Source organism: Sceloporus undulatus, chromosome 4, assembly GCF_019175285.1.
Source record: "Sceloporus undulatus isolate JIND9_A2432 ecotype Alabama chromosome 4, SceUnd_v1.1, whole genome shotgun sequence".
NCBI lineage: Eukaryota > Metazoa > Chordata > Lepidosauria > Squamata > Phrynosomatidae > Sceloporus > Sceloporus undulatus.
Window position 1 is genome coordinate 235,913,888 of NC_056525.1, and position 20,364 is coordinate 235,934,251.

The following is a 20,364-nucleotide window of genomic DNA, read 5'->3' on the forward strand; positions in this document are numbered from 1 at the left end:
CTTTGAAACTAACAAAGAAAGAAGCTGGTAGCATGTGCTTTCATAGACTTCAGCCTACTTTCTGAGGAGGTAGGCTGAAGTCTACAAAAGCACATGGTATCAGTTTCCTCTGAACAAATCTTGCCAAGAAAGCCCCATAATAGTTTCACCTTAGGGTCAACATACCATTTGGACATTTAGTATCTTGGCTCAGTTGCACTGTGTTACTATTCAACACAAGGAGTGCATAGAACAATCAGCACATAAGTCTGTATTTATAGAATTTGTACTATGCAATCCTGACATATGATAGTGACTTCTATTAAGCTTATCGCATCGCGTTCCGAGAACGTTATTGGAACCCGATTGGAACAGAACACTTTTATCTTTACCGCACGTTTCTTTCCCCATCGGGTTCCCATCGCGTTCTACATACCCCTCAAAGCGTTCCATATGTGTTCCTCGGAGGGAACGGATGAGAAAGTGATCCAAGCTTATGGAAACGTTTTTAAAACGGTCCAAGAAATGTGAGAGCGGTAATGTAAGCGTTCTTACATCCGTTCTCATGATCTGCCTTGTTTTGATTGGCTGAACAGACTTCCCTCCCTGCATTCCTCCCCATTCCTAGAGCGTCGGTTTTTTTGCTCTCCCTGGGACTTATGTTGAGTAAAATAAATAGAGAAAAAAAAATCAAGCCCCACCATTTGTGAGGGCTATGTATAGATAGATGTGTGTATAATTATGGTATTATATATATGTATATGGAAAACTCTCTCTCTCTCGCTCTGTCTCTATCTCTATATATATACATATACATACATACATATATACAACATATATATATATTTATAAGAAACATGTGAAATATGTAATAGAAAACATGTTATACACACACACACACACACACACACATATATATATATAAAATGACATCTATATAGATTATTAATGTTTGTATATATAGATAACTGACAATATATATGTATATTTATATATTATATCTATATTACTTATATATGTATATGTGTGTATGTGTAATATATATATATATATGTGTGTGTGTGTGTGTGTGTGTAATATATATATTATGTATGTATTACATATTTATGTGTGTGTGTGTGTGTGTGTGTGTGTGTGTGTTTGTTTGTCTGTATGTGTATATAAAAAATAAAGGCAGTGTTTGAAAACAATTTTTTTTTGGGACATGGTTTCCTTCTGTGCATGTGGTACTCATGGACAATAATACACTGTATGTCATCTTTATGTATGTCCATAAAGATGACTGTAGTAGTTTTTTTGCATTAATGCTTAGTTGTCACAATACATGATGGACAAGACAATAAATAAAACAATGTGGTTGAGGTATAATTTCAGTAATAATGGGCCAAAACTTAGTACTGCAGCAAATAGGTCCAATACGACCAAAAGCTGTATTACTGGTATGTTGTATGTGGTGCGTAAAATATGTAAAGTGATGATGATTGTTGACTTCTTATCTTTCACCTTTCTTAGATTTTCATGTAATCCATAATATGTATCTTAGTAGTTAAAAAGATCCTGACATGGAGCCTTTTTTTTTGGGAAAGTAAAATTAACTAAATTTATCACAACAATCCTCAAGATGAATTGTGTGATAATGGATAGTCATGACCACGGTATTCCCTGATGACATGGATCAGAATACTATAGATTTTTTTGCATGTCGAGGAGGTAATATAATAATGTAAGGTTGAAAAAACATGAGCCAGCAGAGTCTGGTTACAACACAATTTTATGGGGACATTTTATTTTTTTGTCTTTTTAATTCTTTCTTCATATCCATAATGAAGCATTTCCTAGCATCATGGGGTAGGAAGAGTCCACAAGGGCCATCCAGTCCAACACCATGCCATGCAGGAAATCACAATCAAAGCAATCCTGACACATGGCCATCCAGTCTCTGTGGGAAGAACTCTTAGGAGAGGCCACCACACTTCATGGGAGTTTTTTTCACAGTATGACAGCCCTTATTGTCATAAAGTTGCTCCCAATGTTTAGGTCGAATAGCTTTTTCTGTACCCGTAATCGATCGCTCTGGGTCCTAATATCTGTAGCAGCATTGTTCTCTTTAGCTGTAGCATCACATTGTTGTCTAGTACTACCCCCACATCCATTTTTTTCTGTGGTTTCAAACTGTTATTATCTTTGGCCACTACATGTTTATTGAACATACATTGCTGGAATGTTCAAAATGCCACAGTCTTTCCCAGATATGTTATTTTTAAGATAGGGAATCATGTAGAAACCACAGTACTTCAAGGAGACATTAACCTTGTTACTATCATGCTTTAAAGTTGCAAAGTAATTCCTTACATATTGTAGATGTAATTGCATGTGAAAAGAAATATATATAGGCACAAAACTAGTAATGTCTCAAAACATAACTCTTTTATTTGTGTTGCTTTCTTAAGATAAGATTTTTAAATGCTTTAGAGGCAAAGAGATCCCATAGTTGTACATCTGGAAATTTCAAAACAGCACATTATATGTCTACTGTATTTCTAAAGTCACGATTACTGTTTTCTAACAGATCCTCATCTTCATTTCACACCTGGTCTCAAAAGAGACAAAAAGAAAAGCATTGTATATTTGTGAAATATATACTTTGCGAACACCGGATAACATTAATAAAACTAGTTCCACAGGAACAAATTCCTAAACAAGGAAGACTGTTAACGTCACAAAATAAGTTTTTCCCCACAGAAGATTATAGCTATGCCTGCATTCACGAGTGTATAGTCTGGATCTTCCTCCTTACATCAAGGTTAAATCTTGACTCACAGTTCTTTCAAACAAGCAAAGATCTTTACTATATATACTTGCAAGGAATACCGAATTTTGATATTATACCATTGTAAAGGGAAAAAGTTAAACATAGCATGATCAGATTTTACATGGTGTTTGTTTCCAATAATTATCCCTTGATTTTAAATTTTTTTTTTTAAAAAAATTTCAGATACCAACACTCAGTGAATGTCAAAACATTCCATAACAGAGTATGTTCCCATGAAATAGTGCAATAAAAAAAGTTCTCTCTTCACGTGTACCAGACGTTAAAAGATTTGTCTATGTTGAAAAAAAAACTACAAACACTGCCATTATATAACTTGCTCTGTTACAATAACTGTTGCTGTGGAAAAAAAAGTTTTTGAACACATTTCACAATCGACAGTGAAAATAACTTTGCTTGGTTATCATGAACGGCAATTATATCCCTGGCCTATCCTAGAATCCAACCAAAGCATTAACATTAAAAATTAGAGGCATTGTCATGACATGATGCAATCCACTTCTCCACTGTTCCAATTCTTTTGTTTAAGTTGACAATGGTATTCATGAATCGTGAGTTCTGAATTTCCTGGGATTGGATAGCGAACACAACTGGGAAAACAAAAACAAACAAATAGGAAATATGAGAATGGTATCTTTATAGCTAGCAAATTCATCCAAATTCCCAATTAATTTCATTAATTTATTCTGAATGCTATAAAGTCTCTAAAATGTTGTCTTATACCGCATTATTTTTAAAAAAATGTTAAGCCCCATACAGACAGACCAATATATAGCTGTTTCGGGTCGCCTTGGAGTTATGTTTTTCAAATAATGCATGCGTCCTATGATTCCTAAAGCAGCACCAGTGATGTGCTCCAGTCCTTAGGACTGCATCATTGCATTGGCAAGTCTTCCAGCCTCTTTGGATGCATGCATCGTTTAAACAACATTACTCCAAAGTGACTGCAACTAGCTTAATTTGGTCCTGTCTGTATAGGTTGTTATTTTCTATTGAAATAATAGTTTGAGTGCGAAATCCATTACTTTTTACATTTCTAAGCATTTGCAACGAAAGAGTTATCTCTCTCCAACAGTCACTAACCTGCCTTGTGCAATGTCTGGATCTTCATGGGACAATCTGTAAAGTCTATTCCAAGAATATTTTGTACGGCTTGGTTGCTTTCGTCTTCGCTGTCACTTATCTCGACATATCCTTTGTATCCTCTGGATTCAGCGTCATGACAAAGGGTGTCATCGACAGTTCCTGTTTTCAAAAGCAAAATACTCACGGTTACGGTAATAAAGTAAATTTGGATCATTGTCTTCAAGTTAAGAAAAATAAAACAACATCCCTTAATGAAGCAATATCTTTACTTGGAGAAATAAAGCGACATTTAATGATTTTTTTTTTGATAAAAATCATAAAAATTACCACTTTTAGATGAACATTCCCCTTCTTCGAGATCAACTCCTTCTTCGAGATCATCTCCCTCTTCCATTTCCTCTACTGCAGAAATTGTTATTTCCGCCTCAAGATTTATTTCTGGTGTGTCAGTCTCAGTATTATTCTTCCCAATATATGATGTTTCATCATTATACACTTTCTGATCTCTGGTTTCCTCTGTGTTCTCATTTCCCTTTCCACATTGAACATCATTAGCTGCTGCTGTCGTTACAACATCTTGTGTCTCTTCATCATTTTCATCACTGTCTGTAGAGGTATCTTGAATGTAACCTGAAGTTGCATAAACATATAAATGTATGTCTGGATTTAAAACACGTTGTATATAAGCATATTAGAACTAATACATAAAGGGGAACATTGAAATGAAACAAGAAAACATATCAACATTTATATTTAACTGTTCGTTAAAAAAGATCCTAACAATTAATACCTAGGTGACAGATTGCCATTACGGTCTTAGTAAAACTTTGGGCATGTACATCCTTCGAAAATGAAGAAATATGACATTACGTACATCTATTGTATTGGTGTGAACTTGAGCCAGCTTTTGGGACATCATCCACCACTCTATCTAATTCAGGATCTCTTGATATTTTTCGCTGACCTGCAAAGATAAATGCAAAGAGTTTAAGCTATGCTCGTAATTGTTGTGTTTCTACATGATAAGGTATTTATAAGCTACAGATTTCTCCTGTGGAATATATATAGAATCAAAGAAGGGATATACACATACTCAATGTATCCTTTTCTTGATGTTCCATGCATATCTATTTTTAAATATATACACATGCATACATACATACATACATACATACACTCACACACGCACATAAACACACACAGAGAAACACACAGTTGCAAACAACAATCATATTTCTTTTCCTATGCGCCTAGTTTTCAGAAAGGCAAACAAACCAAAAGTATTCCCCGGGTATTTCATGTCATACCTCTCAGAAGGAAAAAAAACCCAATTCTTTTCAATATGTTGTCATGTACTATAAAGCACACCAAAATTACTACTCTGCTTTATTTATAAACTTTCGCATGTTGGTGATTGGTTGCCATTACAAATGAAACATTTTTTATGTCTTTTTAAAAAAGGAATACTTGTAATGCATCCTTGAGTTCACAATGATATGTAGTGATTCTTATGAGAGTTGTCAACCTAAAGGATGTATATCGGTTCTTCATCACTAATTATAACTACAGAAAAGAATTTACAATACTGTAATGATGTATGTAGATTTATTGATTATCAAAGATTAGCTTTCTACAGCACTTTTGGAAACATGGAATTCAGTACAGAATTCATTTGTTCCCCAGGAATGGCTTCAATTAAACCACAAATTGTTTGGTAAACACTGGTTTCAATGGGAAGGTAAGTATGATTTTATCCTTAGAGAACAAGCCATCTGTATGTGATATCATTTGCAATGAGGACTACCACTCATTGTTTATTGAATGGAAAGTTTACAGCGTTTTTTTGGGGGGGCGGAATTGTCCCCCACTATATCTTATTATTAACGATTATCTGTGGGCCTTTTTTAATTACCATCAAGCAAAAAGACTGCCATTAAGGCGATGTACAATCCTTATTCAAGTAAATATATTTTTTGTTAAAAACAAAAAACTTTACTTACTGTTGGGGTGTCTGTGTTTCCAGCTCGGTTTTCCAGCCTTCACCCACATTCTTTTCATGATGCCAAAGTATGGAGGATAAAGATGTCTGGGAGGGCAGCCGCCAAAAAGTTCAAGAACCTTATAGAAATTGTTCCGCATTACTTTAAATTTCGACCCCACCTGTTCAACTTTTCTTTTGTATCCGCGTTCCCTCAATTGCCTAGTTATTTCTCTATAAATAGGCCTGTTTGGCACGGAGCGGGAGCGCATCAGAGTTGGCACCATGCCACTCTTTCTGACAAAATGCAGAAGGAGCAATATCTCCTCCTTTTGCCAATAGGATCCCCTCGGTCGCGGCATGGCTGCCTCTCCTCTCAGCCTCTTCCTCCACAACAAACCAAACTTCCGTTTCCTTCCTGGTTCCTTTCCCGCCGAAACCGCACATAGCGCCACCTACTGCCCAAAATTTAATCATTCCAATTGCAGCTATAAGATAGGCAAGTTTATGTGGATTTCTTACCTCTCCTTTACAGCTGGTAGAATTGCATGAGAAATATGGAGGGTACTGTAGAGGATGACAGTGTGGAAAATAAGCAACCTAGAGGGAGGACATGGTCCCAGGATGAGGTGCTATCTTTGTTGGAAATTTGGTGTGAGCTAAGACTTCAATCCAAATTAAAATCTAGTTACAGGAATTTAGGAATATTTAAAGCAGTATCAAAAGAAATGGCAAAGAGAAATCATCAACGCACAGTCGAGGAGTGCAGAAGCAAATCAAAGAAATTGCGTTTTGAATATAGAAGGGTAGTAAAAAACAATAAAATGAGTGGAAGGCAGCCTGTCACCTGCCCATATTACAAGGAGTTAGATTTTTCAGGGTGATGTAAGCATTGCCCCAAACAGGTTGTCTCGAAGTATAGCTTTGGAACGGCAAGGTGTAGAGGACCATGGACTTCTGGACCCTTCTCAACCAAACAACTGTGACTCAAGCCACAACGGGATCAACATGTCATTACACAGCACTCAGGATAGTTTTCAAGGCATGTGTTTCTGTTGCATAAATTATATTGGTTATTTTACACTATCACATGTGATACCTTTTTTTGCAATGTGTTTATTTCTATATGTATTTCAGATTCTGATGAAACAGATGAAGATGATCAGACAGTTATCAGTATTCCATTCACTGTAATCGAGACAGGAGATCAGGAGCATTCAGGTAATGGGGAATACCTTACTTTGTTGAATGTTTATTTTAAAATATGGCGTGCATAACGTGCAACATTATTAACATATTTTAATTATACCAAGGTTTTTAGTACTCTCTAAAAAAACTATTATAAAATGTTTCGTATCTGGAGACATCGGTCATTTTCAAGGATATAAATAATTAGCAAGTTAAATGTTGTGTTTAGTCTTCAACCAGGTGTCATATATATTGAGATACATATTTCATTCTTGGACTTTTTCTTTCAACTACAGATGTCACCTCTGTAATTGATATACCGACAGAAGGACCATCAAATTCTGTGGATGGAATCCCAAGAGGTAATGTATTGTTGTAAACCATAACTCCAATGTTTAGCAAAAACAATTTCACACTCCCATGGTTTATTGCATATTGCCATTGTTTTCTTTTGTATACTCTGCAGAACTGCAAGTGTCACAACAAAAAGCATGCCCCGCCACAATGTCCCCAGGATCTCGACTTAACAAGAGCAAAAATAGAAATAGAAGGGCAAGGAGGGGCGAACATATTGCTCGGAAAATCATGGACAGTGCTACCAGGGAGGCGGAATTAACACGCAACACACAGGAACGTCTAATTGGCATAATCAATGAAAGTTTAACCGACTGCAGGCAGACAGAGGTCGAGCTGTTACAAATATTAAGGGATGATATTGCCAGAAGTGAACGTGATAGACTACGAATGATTGAATGTATGGAGAACATGACAAATCTCTATCGTGTAAAAATAGGGAGACAAAACCCATTTCAAGAGCAAGACAGAGTAACTGGCAATCAGACAGATATGTCTGTTTCTGCATTCGGAACTAAAAAGTTGGGTTCAAAGAAAAAGGTTGGTAAAAGCAATAGGTCCAGCACACCAACAGAGAGCATCAAACAAAACAGTTGTGCTCATTCTGCCTCTAGTAATGACGTGTTTGTTGGCCAACATGATTATCCTACTATCCCTGAAACTCCTATCGATAATGTTAATGGGCTTGTCATGACACCAACCCAAGATTGTCACGTGCCTGAAACTGTCACAGAAAATCACAAGGTCATTGTTAATGTGTGCGATAATATACTCTCAATTAAGAATGAGGATGTAGTTCTTGATATAAGTGATACAGAAACTCCTTGTCAATTTTTGGATAAAAACAGGGATAATGCCTTCTTAGAGGAAATAAACCCAGTCCTTGCAGCGTCAGGTGAATTGCTGAAAAATGCATTATTTTCAAGAGCAGGAAGACTGTGCAAAAAGAAAAAAAATTACTCTCCATGAAAGGATAATACTGCTGTTTTTCTGATGACCACACACAGTTATAGGATTCTTATATTTAGGGATGACAAAAATGTTAATGTACACCCTTTTTTCATATGAACACATATGCATGCTCGTATGGGGAAAAATACCAAACCTATGCTTGTTTGGGAAATAAAATGTACAAATAAACAATTTTGAATTAATGGGGTTTATTGCCATGGTGTAAAGTTAGTTTTCAGTAAAAGAAAAATGTAGTTCTGCATTAGAAAACTTTTCTTTTCTGATAGCATTTTTTGAACGGACCACACAACAGTAAAAAACCAATAACATGTGTCCAGACATTTCCATCTATGACAAATATTTCCATGCCAATAAGGTGTATGTTCAGATTCAGCGGCATCGCATTGTTACAAGTAGAACATATATAGCTGTTCAACCACTAACAGGGTTGTATTGATAATTCGACAAATAAGGTAATATCGACCATATTGAATATCGATGTTTGGTATAGTCCTTACGAACGTTGGCATTGTTGTTAAAATAAAATAGTCATGATTGCTATCCCCATGGTATCATCACTATTATTGTTTTCCAGTCTTTCTCAATTTGGTGCTGTGAATGGACACAGCCTGGAACATAAAATCTTTCCTTGTTGTGTTTTGCACATGCCTTTCCATGTCTATTTCATATCTGGGATCACAAGTATTTATTGTTTATTCTCCTCTATCATTAGGTTATTTAACACCACAATTCTGATAGAGACATGGTCTTTGGGTGATTACTTCAAACTTGTAAAGCAAATGCATACGAAAAACCAAATCAATACATATCTCTATAACAATAAACCCTTAACACCATTCACGTTTACACTAGAAGGCACATATGTAAGGTATATAATGTGCAACATGCAAATGAGATCCTAATATGGATCATTGCATGAATTGCTGTGTTTTGGCCATTACTATTAACATTTGCATTGGAAATATTGAAAACTTTTATCCCTGTAGTTTCTATCTGGGATCTATTACATGGCACAACATCTATGACACTAGAATAGGCATTTCGAATAAAGTGAAATTAAGTAGGACATGACAACAAGTGTTATTTCTTGCTAGAGATTACATAACAATATCAGTTATCCTTTTTTACTCCAGATTTTCAACACATGACTTAAATGTACGAACACAAGGAATAAGGGGAAACAAACAACAGGTTGCAAGTGTACTTGCCACTTCCAGCAAAAGAATGATGTGGCAGATGCGCAACAAATTTCCTTACAACAGCCCAAAATCCCGAGATCATACCTCGGGTAACTACTATAAATGCATGAAATAATTGTAAACCACCGAGATTGCTACGCATGCATATAGAAATAGTAGAAAACCATATTTATGGAAACCAGACAATTATTGTTGCAAGAAATGTTTTGGAGAAGACAATCTTTCCAGTCCATAACCATTGAAACTCACTAGGCGAGTAGTAATCATCACCAGCTGAAACAGTGACGTAAGGCGCAGCTGTTTTGCCACCAGCAATGTCCAGAGACATATCTGTCAATCATAATAAATTGTGGAGATCTATGTGAGAGATAGGCGAAAATATGAGTGGAAGTGGGTTCAACTTTCCACAGGTGGAGAAAAAGAATTCCTGTAATCAGGAATAATTTGTGTAATTATTTAAAAGCTTAGGGTTATTCCTGTAGGTATTTAAGTTCTCATAAGTTACGGTGAATGTTGCTTTACAACTGTTTACATTATTGTTATCGTTAATTTGATGTAAAACACACCATAGGGATTATACATTGACAAAAAGGGTGTTTGAATTGCTGTTACAGATCCAGGATCATTCTTGACAAGACACATCTTACGGCTTGACCCTGCTGTTTGTGGTTTGGAACTCCTGCAGCATTACCATCAGGGAAAGGAGGGAGGATAATTCTGGGTGGAGGCTTAACATCTGGTTTGAGCACTTCTCCATTTGTTTCACAGATGTTGTGTAATATTACACATGCTGAAATCACCGGAATGAAGTTTTCTTCCTTGACAGTTAGACGAGAGGAAAGGCATCCCCATCTGGATTTCAATCTTGAAAAAGATCTTTCCACCACATTTCTAGCATGACAGAGAGTGTTATTGAAGACAATTTGGCCAGGGTTTAACATGCCTCGATAGGGAGTCATCAACCATTTTCTAATGGGATAGGCACCATCCGCAATAATCAACGGTGGAATGTCAATATTATCCACATGTAGGGTGGGATTTCCTGGAACGAATCTGCTTGCATCCATCGCTTGACATAACGCAGAACTGGTAAAGATATGACCATCATGTGATCATCCAGAATTTCCAATCTCCACATCTATGAATCGTCCCATGTGATCAGTGGTCCCTTGCAAGACAACAGAGAATCCTTGTTTGCGATTTATGTATTCCTCTCTCCTACCCAGGGGAGGACAGACCGTCACATGAGTCCCATCGATTGCGCCTATGCAGTGAGGAAAGCCGAGCTTTTGGAAACCATCCATGATCTGCCAATCAAATAGAAGAATCAGTTAAGAAAGCCTCTCTTGGATATGTATTTCAAATAACTGTCTGAAGTGAGGACATCCATGTATGTAATACTTGGGACATATGAAACCCATGAACATTACAGTACTTGTAGGATCACTAAGATTCCAGGGAGAAATGTATCTTCAAAACAATTAAATGGGCTATTACCACTTTGCCTTTGTCTTTCCCTTCCAAAAAGGGAAAATGATTTTTCAGCCTTATGGGGTATGATAACACAATGACTTCAAAGGAATAAACTTGTCAAGGCTAAGGGCTGTTGAATTATGGGAGTGGAAGGTGTCAGTGGTGCCAAGACCTCATGTGTGGGCTGCGTGTCCTTACATGGTTCTGTGGAATTGTGGGAGTGCAAGGTGTCAGTGGTGCCAAGACCTCATGTGTGGCTGCGTGTCCTTACATGGTTCTGTGGAATTGGGGAGTGCAAGGTGTCCAGTGGTGCCAAGACCTCATGTGTGGCTGGTGTCCTTACATGGTTCTGTGGAATGTGGGAGTGCAAGGTGTCAGTGGTGCCAAGACCTCATGTGTGGACTGCGTGTCCTTACATGGTTCTGTGGAATTGTGGGAGTGAAGGTGTCAGTGGTGCCAAGACCTCATGTGTGGCCTGCGTGTCCTTACATGGTTCTTGGAATTGGGGAGTGCAAGGTGTCAGTGGTGCCAAGACCTCATGTGTGGACTGCGTGTCCTACAGGTCTGTGGAATTGTGGGAGTGCAAGGTGTCAGTGGTGCCAAGACCTCATGTGTGGACTGCGTCCTTACATGGTTCTGTGGAATTGTGGGAGTGCAAGGTGTCAGTGGTGCCAAGACCCATGTGTGGACTGCGTGTCCTTACATGGTTCGTGGAATTGTGGAGTGCAAGGTGTCAGTGGTGCCAAGACCTCATGTGTGGACTGCGTGTCCTTACATGGTTCTGTGGAATTGTGGGAGTAAGGTGTAGTGGTGCCAAGACCTCAGTGTGGGCTGCGTGTCCTTACAGGTTCTGTGGAATTGGGAGTGGAAGGTGTCAGTGGTGCCAAGACCTCAGTGTGGGCTGCGTGTCCTTACATGGTCTGTGGAATTGTGGGAGTGCAAGGTGTCATTGGTGCCAAGACCTCATGTGTGGCTGCGTGTCCTTACATGGTTCTGTGGAATTGTGGGAGTGAAGGTGTCAGTGGTGCCAAGACCTCATGTGTGGGCGCGTGTCCTTACATGGTTCTGTGGAATTGTGGGAGTGCAAGGTGTCAGTGGTGCCAAGACCTCATGTGGGGGCTGCGTGTCCTTACATGGTCTGTGGAATTGTGGGAGTGGAAGGTGTCCAGTGGTGCCAAGACCTCATGTGTGGGCTGCGTGTCCTTACATGGTTCTGTGGAATTGTGGGAGTGGAAGGTGTCAGTGGTGCCAAGACCTCATGTGTGGACTGCGTGTCCTTACATGGTTCTGTGGAATTATGGGAGTGGAAGGTGTCAGTGATGCCAAGACCTCTTGCCTGGACTGCTTCCCTTTCATGGTTCTGGGGAATTATGGGAGTTGATGTTTTCATTGAGGCGCAGGTCTGAGCCAGTAGATTGGAACAGAACATGAATCCAAAACACACTTTAGAAAAATATTGATGACTAAATTATAGAACGTGTAAACTTGGCAATGTCCTAATAGTAAGGAATTGGAACGTACCTTATGGTAGTTTCCCAGCTGTACTGTTTTCCGCAATAGAAGCTTCTCCATCGCAAGGCACACCTCTATCGCGATTTCTGCAGCTGTGGAGCGACCGATCTCAAAGCGGGAAGCCACCTTCCTATACATTAACGGGCTAGAAAGCCACCAGATAGTCATGGCAACTCTCTGTTTGACTGATATGGGACTCCTGAAGTTTGACTCTCCACGCTGAATCTCCGGTTTCAGGATTCCAGCTAAGACAAAAAGAGTTTCTTTGGGCATGCGGAAATTGGATATCCACATTTCATTATCCCAATTTTGGAGGACTTCTGTGCTCCACCAGTTGGAACGCTCGCGGGGTCTCACCCACCAGCGAGGGATGAGAGGCCAGGTGGACATCCATGTGAGACAAGCGGTAATATTTACATTTCCACCGCCAGCTAAAATTAACAATTTTGTTAAAGCAGCTTTTCGTCGCTTCAAGAGAAATAGAGTTTTTGCAATGTGACTTCTTCTCCTCCGTCTTTGCTCTTCATCAATGTTTATAATACTGCACAGTAGCTCCAAAAACACTTCCTTAGACGCCATCTTTACACCCCACAAGGTCACCCTATTCAGTTCCGGGTGAAAAGGAACAGTAGAGTGATTACATCATCATAAAACAAATTATTATTATCATTACAAGGTCCTCCGAAATAAATACGCATGCGCGAATATTGAAACGTTCTCATACTTATCACGCTTCCTATAAGGACAAATGCGGTAAATTGTGTTCCCGTTACGTTCTCGGAACGCTTTACATTTTCTAATGCGATAATATCCGTTCCCATAACGTTACATCTTGAAACGTTTTGGGAACAGAATAGAAACGTTTCAGGCACTGATGCGATAACCTTCTATAACTCGGGGGTGGGTTACAGAGGTCCCGCAGTTTTGTGGTCTCAGGCACCCCTCCAAAAAAGAGAACTACCAGTCATTCCCAGGGTGTTGCTTTTGCACCTAACCCTTTCCAGTACTCCCCCCCCCCCCCCCGAAATCAGAACAGATTATTAGAACTGTGCATACCAGCATCTGGATGGATTTAGATTGAAGAAGGTCGCACTAGAGTGTTACTGAATGCTGATGAAGTAGAACAAAATACTGCACAGTATAGAGATAAAATGTTGTAGAGTAGAATGTCCTATTTGGAGCATTTGCCAGCTATCCCCTCTGTTTGCCAGCCATCCCCTCTTTCAGGATATGCCATTCCACTTCATTCCTGCATGAGTTTTTTTAATCCTGCCCGCCCCATAGTAATGGCATTCTATGGGCACTGAACATAATCTTCATTGAGGTCTTGGATGTTGATGGTGGGACTTCACCTTTAAATTTTTTCTCTTCTTTCTTACTTCTTCAAATATTGGCATCCTACCCAAATGTTTTGCTACCTCCCTCTTGAGAGTGAGTAGCACTGTTTCCCCTACATACAGATTTCTATTAGAATAATGAATTTGCTACTAATATATTAGGTGTGATTTTCTATCATTATAGGTTACTGCAAATACTCCAAAGAGGGAATCATCTTTCTGACAGTACATTAGCGATGTCATTGCTGCTGAGATGGAGAAATATATGTGTGTCTTTGTGGAGCACTTTGATTATTTCATGAGCTTGAAAGTGCGGATTAATGACTGAGGCATTCTCCACCAACCTCACAAAAAAGCGATTAAACCTACCAGAATCAGCATGAAGATAGGCTTGTGTGGTTTTCATCTCTCTCTGTACTAGACATTTAATGATCCTCTGCACTGTTTGAACAACGGCTTTCAGTTCCAGGCAGAGAGAGCCACCTCCAAGCAGAGGAAAGGGTTACCCGCAGGCACTGTGTACCCTGGAAAGTTTAACTCATTATCACAGGCTAAATCCAACTGTGGGATGAAGGTCACTCCAGGCTTTGAGAGTTTTTGGAGTACAAACAATTCCAATAGAAAGACTGTCTGGAAAGACTATATCGAGATTAATTATTATGGGCCTAGCTGGCATTATTTCCTTGAAGCAGCTCCTTCGCACACAGAAGAGCTGTTGCATTTCCTCTGGAAGCATAAAAGCAAACAAAAACAGCATCAGAGAAAATGAAAATGAAATCCAGATACTACTCCAATCAGAGATTTTTGCCACAAGTCTTGGCATGCAAGGATTTTTTCCACAAGGAATTCCAAACATGTAGCCAAACTGTGGTCTGAGGGCATTTTAAGCTGCTGCTATGTTTACCTTGGTTCTTCAAGGATGTCATCTTATTGTGATAGAAGATTGGATATCCTTGCAGTACATTACTGAATGTGACTTTCTTATCCAGCTCAGAAAAATTAGAAGAAAGCTTTCCTTCTCCCCCTGACCCTCCACTCGGAGCCTTTGAATATTTTTTTAAAGAATGAGCACCCAAGACGTACACCATACAGCAAGGTGTGATGTAGGTAGAATCATAGAATCATAGAGTTGGAAGAGACCGCAAGGGTCATCCAGTCCAACCCCCTGCCATGCAGGAAATCGCAATCAAAGCATCCCTGACAAATGACCATCCAGCCTCTGTTTGAAGACCCCCAAGGAGGGAGACTCCACTACATTCTGAGGGAGTTTGTTCTACTGTCGAACAGCCCTTACTGTCAGGACATTCCTCCAAATGTTGAGGTGGAATCTCTTTTCCTGTAGTTTGCATCCATTGTTCCATGTTCTAGTCTCTGGAGCAGCAGAAAACAAGCTTGCTCCTTCCTCAACATGAAGATAGGCAACAGGTGTCCTCATACCATTTTGGTGGCTCATGCTATGCTCCATTTCACCACTGCTGAATTTGTTGGTTGTACAGGAATTGTGAAAAACTGTAATTACTTTGAAAACAAGGTGCATAAGTGGCATGTGACTACATTGCATTTTTCAAGCTACATTGCATTTCCTGGCATCATTCTGAATTACAATTCAGCTTCAAAACGAGGCATATCCTTGTTGTGCACCTGGTTTGCAAGATAAATTGCTGGTTTTAACTACTTCTCCTCTTGTTACAACATCAAAACTGAGTGGCATGGAAGCCAGTTAAGTGGTACTGATAGAATTCAGCACCCAATAGTCTAGCAAGCAGTGCTGCTCAGCATGACTAGACATTAACCAGCCTGGGCCTCAATAATTATGCAGTATTACTTTTTCTTTACTTTGCGTCACACAACACAAGTCTCTGACTGACAACTTTTACATTTCAGTGCATGACAACATAATTGAGACTACATAACCTTTACACAAGCAATGAGTCATAACTCATGGTGAAATGGTTTGAGTATTGGACTAGGACTCTAGGAGATAAGTGCTTGAATTCTTGCACAGAAATATACTAGGTGACCTTGGGCAAGTCACTCTCTCTAAGCCTTAGAGGAAAGCAATGACAAACCTCAGCTGGTTTACAAGATAGGGTTGCCATAAGTAAGAGTTGACTTAGCATAATAGAATCATAGAGCTGGAAGGGACCATAAAGGCCAACCAGTATTACCTTCAGCCAGGCAGGATACATAACCAAAACACCTCCATCAGATGGACATCCAGACTGTTTAAAAACCTCCAAAGGAGGACACTCTACCACACTCCAAGGGAGTATGTTCCACTGTCCAACAGCTCTTACTTTCAAGAAGTTCTTCCTAATGTTTAGGTGGAATCTGTCTTCCTGTACCTGGAATTTATTCCTCCATCTTGTAGTCTCTGGACCAGCAGAAAGTAAGCTTCTTCCATCCTCAATATGACATCCCTTCAAATACGTAAACATGGCTACCATGCCACCTCTTAACCTTCTCTTCTCCAGGCTAAACATACTGGCTTGTAAGATACTCCTCATATGGCATGTTTTTCAGACCTTGAAAAGCACATAGCAACAACAATTCATAATATATTTTTCTTTTATGAATATATTAAGACTTTTCAGACATTATAGTCATGATGTTGTTGTACATATGGGGTAACATATGTTAATTGTTGCACATATGGGAATTATAAACATACTAGATTCATAATATAAATTGACTTATGCCAGGTTGCAAGAACAGACTCAAACAGTTGGTGACCCACTCTCAACTTCACAGCAGACCATCACCAGTTATGCATGGTGATATGTCAAGAGCTTGATCAAGTTGTTTTTTAAATGTAGGAGTAAGTGTATCTTTCAAGATCTCAGTGCCAACTTGGTGGGTTGTGTTTGGCTTGGTGGTTCACAAGTTAAGTGTACGTATGCTATTGTTACTGAATAAATAATTGTTAGAAAACAAAGGTTGCCTGTTTCAAAGTTGGTTAATGTCTAAATGAGAGCCAGTGTGGTGTAGTTGTTTGAACGTTGGATACAATTCTGGAGTCCAGTGTTCAAATCCTCTTTCAGCCATGAAACTTACTGGTTTACCTTGGTCAAGTCACATTCTTTCAGCCTCAGGGAAGGCAAGGACAAATGTCCTCTGAACAACTCTTACCTTAGGGTCTTCATAGGTTGGAAGCAACTTGAAGGAACAGAACACACACACATAATGTAAATATAAAGCAGGGAAGAGAAACTGCCAGGGACTGGTGGCTGGATTGTCTCCACTGGAGCATGGAAGACCACACTCACTATTTTCACCCCTCAAATTTTATGAGGTCAATTTTTTTGTCCCCAGATAACCAACTGTGGTGTCACATCTGGCTCACAACTGTTGATTGTTTGTTTGATTGACTGGATTTATACTCTGCTCTTCAGAAATGCTCTCAGAGTGGCTTACAAATTGGTAATTAAGACAGTTCTCTATTTCACTGCATTTGGGGAAAGATTAACACACCTCTTCCATTTCAGTCCTGGTGAGCTTTTTTCCCCAAGCAAGAAATTACTGGACAGTCACATTCTATTTGTGGAAAAGGCTTCTCTAAAACTTAAAATGAAGGTGGATGCCCCACTATAGGTTGGTGGGGTTCTATAGTTTGTTCTTAAGCAATTTAGGAGGGTGTACCCTGTGAAGAAGTGATGCATGGCCACCTAGTGAAAGAGACTGGGGCACCAGAGCTCTCTGGCAGAGAAAGCTAAATATCTCACAAAACTACTAATCCCAGAAAGCCACAGCATTGATCCATGGCAGTTAAAGTGGTGTCAAACTGCATTAATTCTGCAGCATTCTGTTCAATGCAGGATCTCCATCTTGAGTATCCTCATCAGGTAACTGCTCAGCCTCTTTTTGAAGACAATCAGGGAAGGAGACCCCACAACTTTCTAGGCAATTGGTTTTATTGCTGAACTGCTCTTACTGTCAAGAAATTCCTTCTGATATTGAATCAAAATCTACCCTCCAGTAACTTAAAATCTTATACTTGGAGGTATAGTTCAGCTGGGCTTGCAGATGAAGGGATTCCTGACTAACTTTTTATCTGACTAATTCATGTTCTGTTGTGAGAAAAGAGCAGAGCCTTAACGAAGTCACATACTGAGAGTTTTCAGATGGGAGAAGTCCTGCCTCATAATAAACAGGGAAAATATCAAAGCAAGTCCCTAGTCAGTCACATACATATAGACTCACTGCAATACTGTGAGCCCTGAGAGGCCACTTCCAAAAAGAACATCTATAAATGGTAGAAGATCAGTGCTGAGTGTCCCATAGGATGGAGTAGCCCTCTGAAGTTGCAACCTCTTTTGAGGTTCTTCTATCATCCCACTTCATATCCTTTGATGTCCTTATTTTTGTGGCCTATTAGTACTAGCTAGGATGTTCTGGTTTCTTTGCTAATGGGTTAGAAGATCCAAGTTAAAAGTTGCTATTCAGTATGTCAATTCCAGAGTGACAGTTGTTTCAGAGGTGGAGCCTTAGAGATGAACTTCTAAGGGCTCCTCTGTAGTTCTCTATCTTTTATAAAGACATGCAGGAAGCTACCTTATACTGAGTCAGTCCATTGGTCCCTCCAGTTTACTCTTGTGTGCTCTTGACTTGAGTCCGGATTCTCTCTTAGGGTGTATCTACACTGTAGAAATAATGCAGGTTAACTCCACTTTAAATGCTGTGGCTCCATCTGATGGAATCCTGGGATTTGTAGTTTTACAAGATCTCTAGCCTTCTCTGGCAGAGTGTGCTGGTGCCTCACAAAATTAGAAATCCCAGGATTCTGTAGAATGGAGCCATGGCAGTTAAAGCAGGTTCAAACTGTATTATATCTACAATGTAGATGCACCCCTGATCTTAGCAAGAGATTTCTGGTATTCCCTTGTGGTCTTCCATCCAAGCGCTAACCAGGACTGGACCAATCAGATGAGATTACACAAGATCTTTTATTGTGATCAAGTTCTGCCTTCTTTCTGGTTGCTTTCTCACTTCTTATGCTCAGGCCATATATCATTAATCAAGCACATAAACCTCTACTCGCCTAATCCCACAGAGCCAGGCTCAGAATTTCTAAGATGGTATTGTTTAGTCTTAGCTTTCTTTTGATTCAAGCCATTTACTTGTTGGAACACTCCCTCATACAACTGTTGTACAAAGTGTTTAATATGCTACCTTGCATTAAATATAAAAGCACATGTGCTTTCAGTGTGTATTTCACACTGTATCACAAATTCCATCTGTTACATTATTACACAAGTACTGCCATTACTTATTTAATAAAAATGCTAAAAGCGAGGATGAGAAATATAGAAATGTAATAAATGTATAGTAATATATGGAAATATTTACTTTTTTGGGCAACATTACTGTTACCATTTCAGTTTAGGTTCTGCAGAATAGTAGTGCGTACACTGAAGTAGGGATTTATCTTCCTCCCCTCTTCCCAAATCCCGGTTTGGAAACTTGCATGTAAAAAGAGCAGATGATGGGACCCAAGAATGATTTAAACATCAAATGCTGATGGCTGGGAGGAGACTCAGAAACAGTTAAAAGACCAGCTTTAGCAATGCTGGAAGTGGGAACAGCAGGGTATACTTTAAAAAACAGCAGAAGAAACTTTGGCTGATTGAAGTTTCACTTTCAATCCTAAACACATTTTCTAGGGAGCAAGTTTCAGTCAACCAAGCTTCAAAGAAAAAAAGAAATACTTACATTCTTGACTGGGGGGGGGCATCCTGCTAGTATAGGTGAGGTTTATGTGTATATATGTCTGTTTTTTGATGAGACATTGGCCTGTTACAGACAGCCAAAATAAAGCTGCTTCGAGTCACTTTAGAGGTATGGTATTTCAATGATGCATGAATCCTAAGAGTCTGGAAGCTTCACCAAAGCTGCACTCCAGTCCTTAGGACTGGAGCGTGGCTTTGGTGCGGCCTTTGAACTCTTAGGACGCATGTATCATTGAAATACCATACCTCCAAAGTGACTCGAAGCAGCTTTATTTTGGCTGTCTGTAACAGGCCATTGGGAGCTATTCTACAGTTGGCCCTCCGTATCCATGGATTCTTTATCCACGGATTCAAGCATCTATGGTTTGAACATAATAAAAAAAGTATAAATTCCAAATAGTAAAGCTTGATTTTGCCATTTTATATAAAGCACACCATTTTACTATGCAGTTGTATTTAATGAGACTTGAGCATCCATGGTTAACCACAAGCGGTCCTGGAACCAAACTCCAGTGGATAATAAGGGCCCACTGTATATCTCTTTGCACCTGTTGAACATCCTTCTCCCCTGCATACTGGCGAGGAGGGGAAAGCATCAATTGAGATAATAAAGCTGAAGCTGGTCTGGTCTGTGCAGGGAAGGAAAAGGAAGGGACACTATATTTATGTATACACTCTTCTTTCTTTCTTTCTTTCTTTCTTTCTTTCTTTCTTTCTTTCTTTCTTTCTT

The 20,364-nt window shown here is 39.2% G+C and overlaps 2 protein-coding genes across 2 annotated transcripts; both read right to left on the reverse strand.

Annotated features, from left to right (window-relative positions):
- Positions 1 to 2,421: 2,421 nt before the first annotated feature.
- Positions 2,422 to 6,394, reverse strand: LOC121929367. Its single transcript, XM_042464884.1, has 5 exons — positions 5,896 to 6,394; positions 4,770 to 4,859; positions 4,223 to 4,525; positions 3,893 to 4,054; positions 2,422 to 3,399 (listed from the first exon to the last, which is right to left on the reverse strand). Exons 1-5 carry the CDS (start codon positions 6,233 to 6,235, stop codon positions 3,269 to 3,271), a joined length of 1,026 nt encoding a protein of 341 aa, XP_042320818.1. The 5' UTR covers positions 6,236 to 6,394; the 3' UTR covers positions 2,422 to 3,268.
- Positions 6,395 to 9,264: 2,870 nt separating this feature from the next.
- Positions 9,265 to 13,178, reverse strand: LOC121929292 (protein ALP1-like). The gene is made up of 2 exons (XM_042464687.1): positions 12,581 to 13,178; positions 9,265 to 10,893 (listed from the first exon to the last, which is right to left on the reverse strand). Exons 1-2 carry the CDS (start codon positions 13,148 to 13,150, stop codon positions 10,699 to 10,701), a joined length of 765 nt encoding a protein of 254 aa, XP_042320621.1. The 5' UTR covers positions 13,151 to 13,178; the 3' UTR covers positions 9,265 to 10,698.
- Positions 13,179 to 20,364: the final 7,186 nt, after the last annotated feature.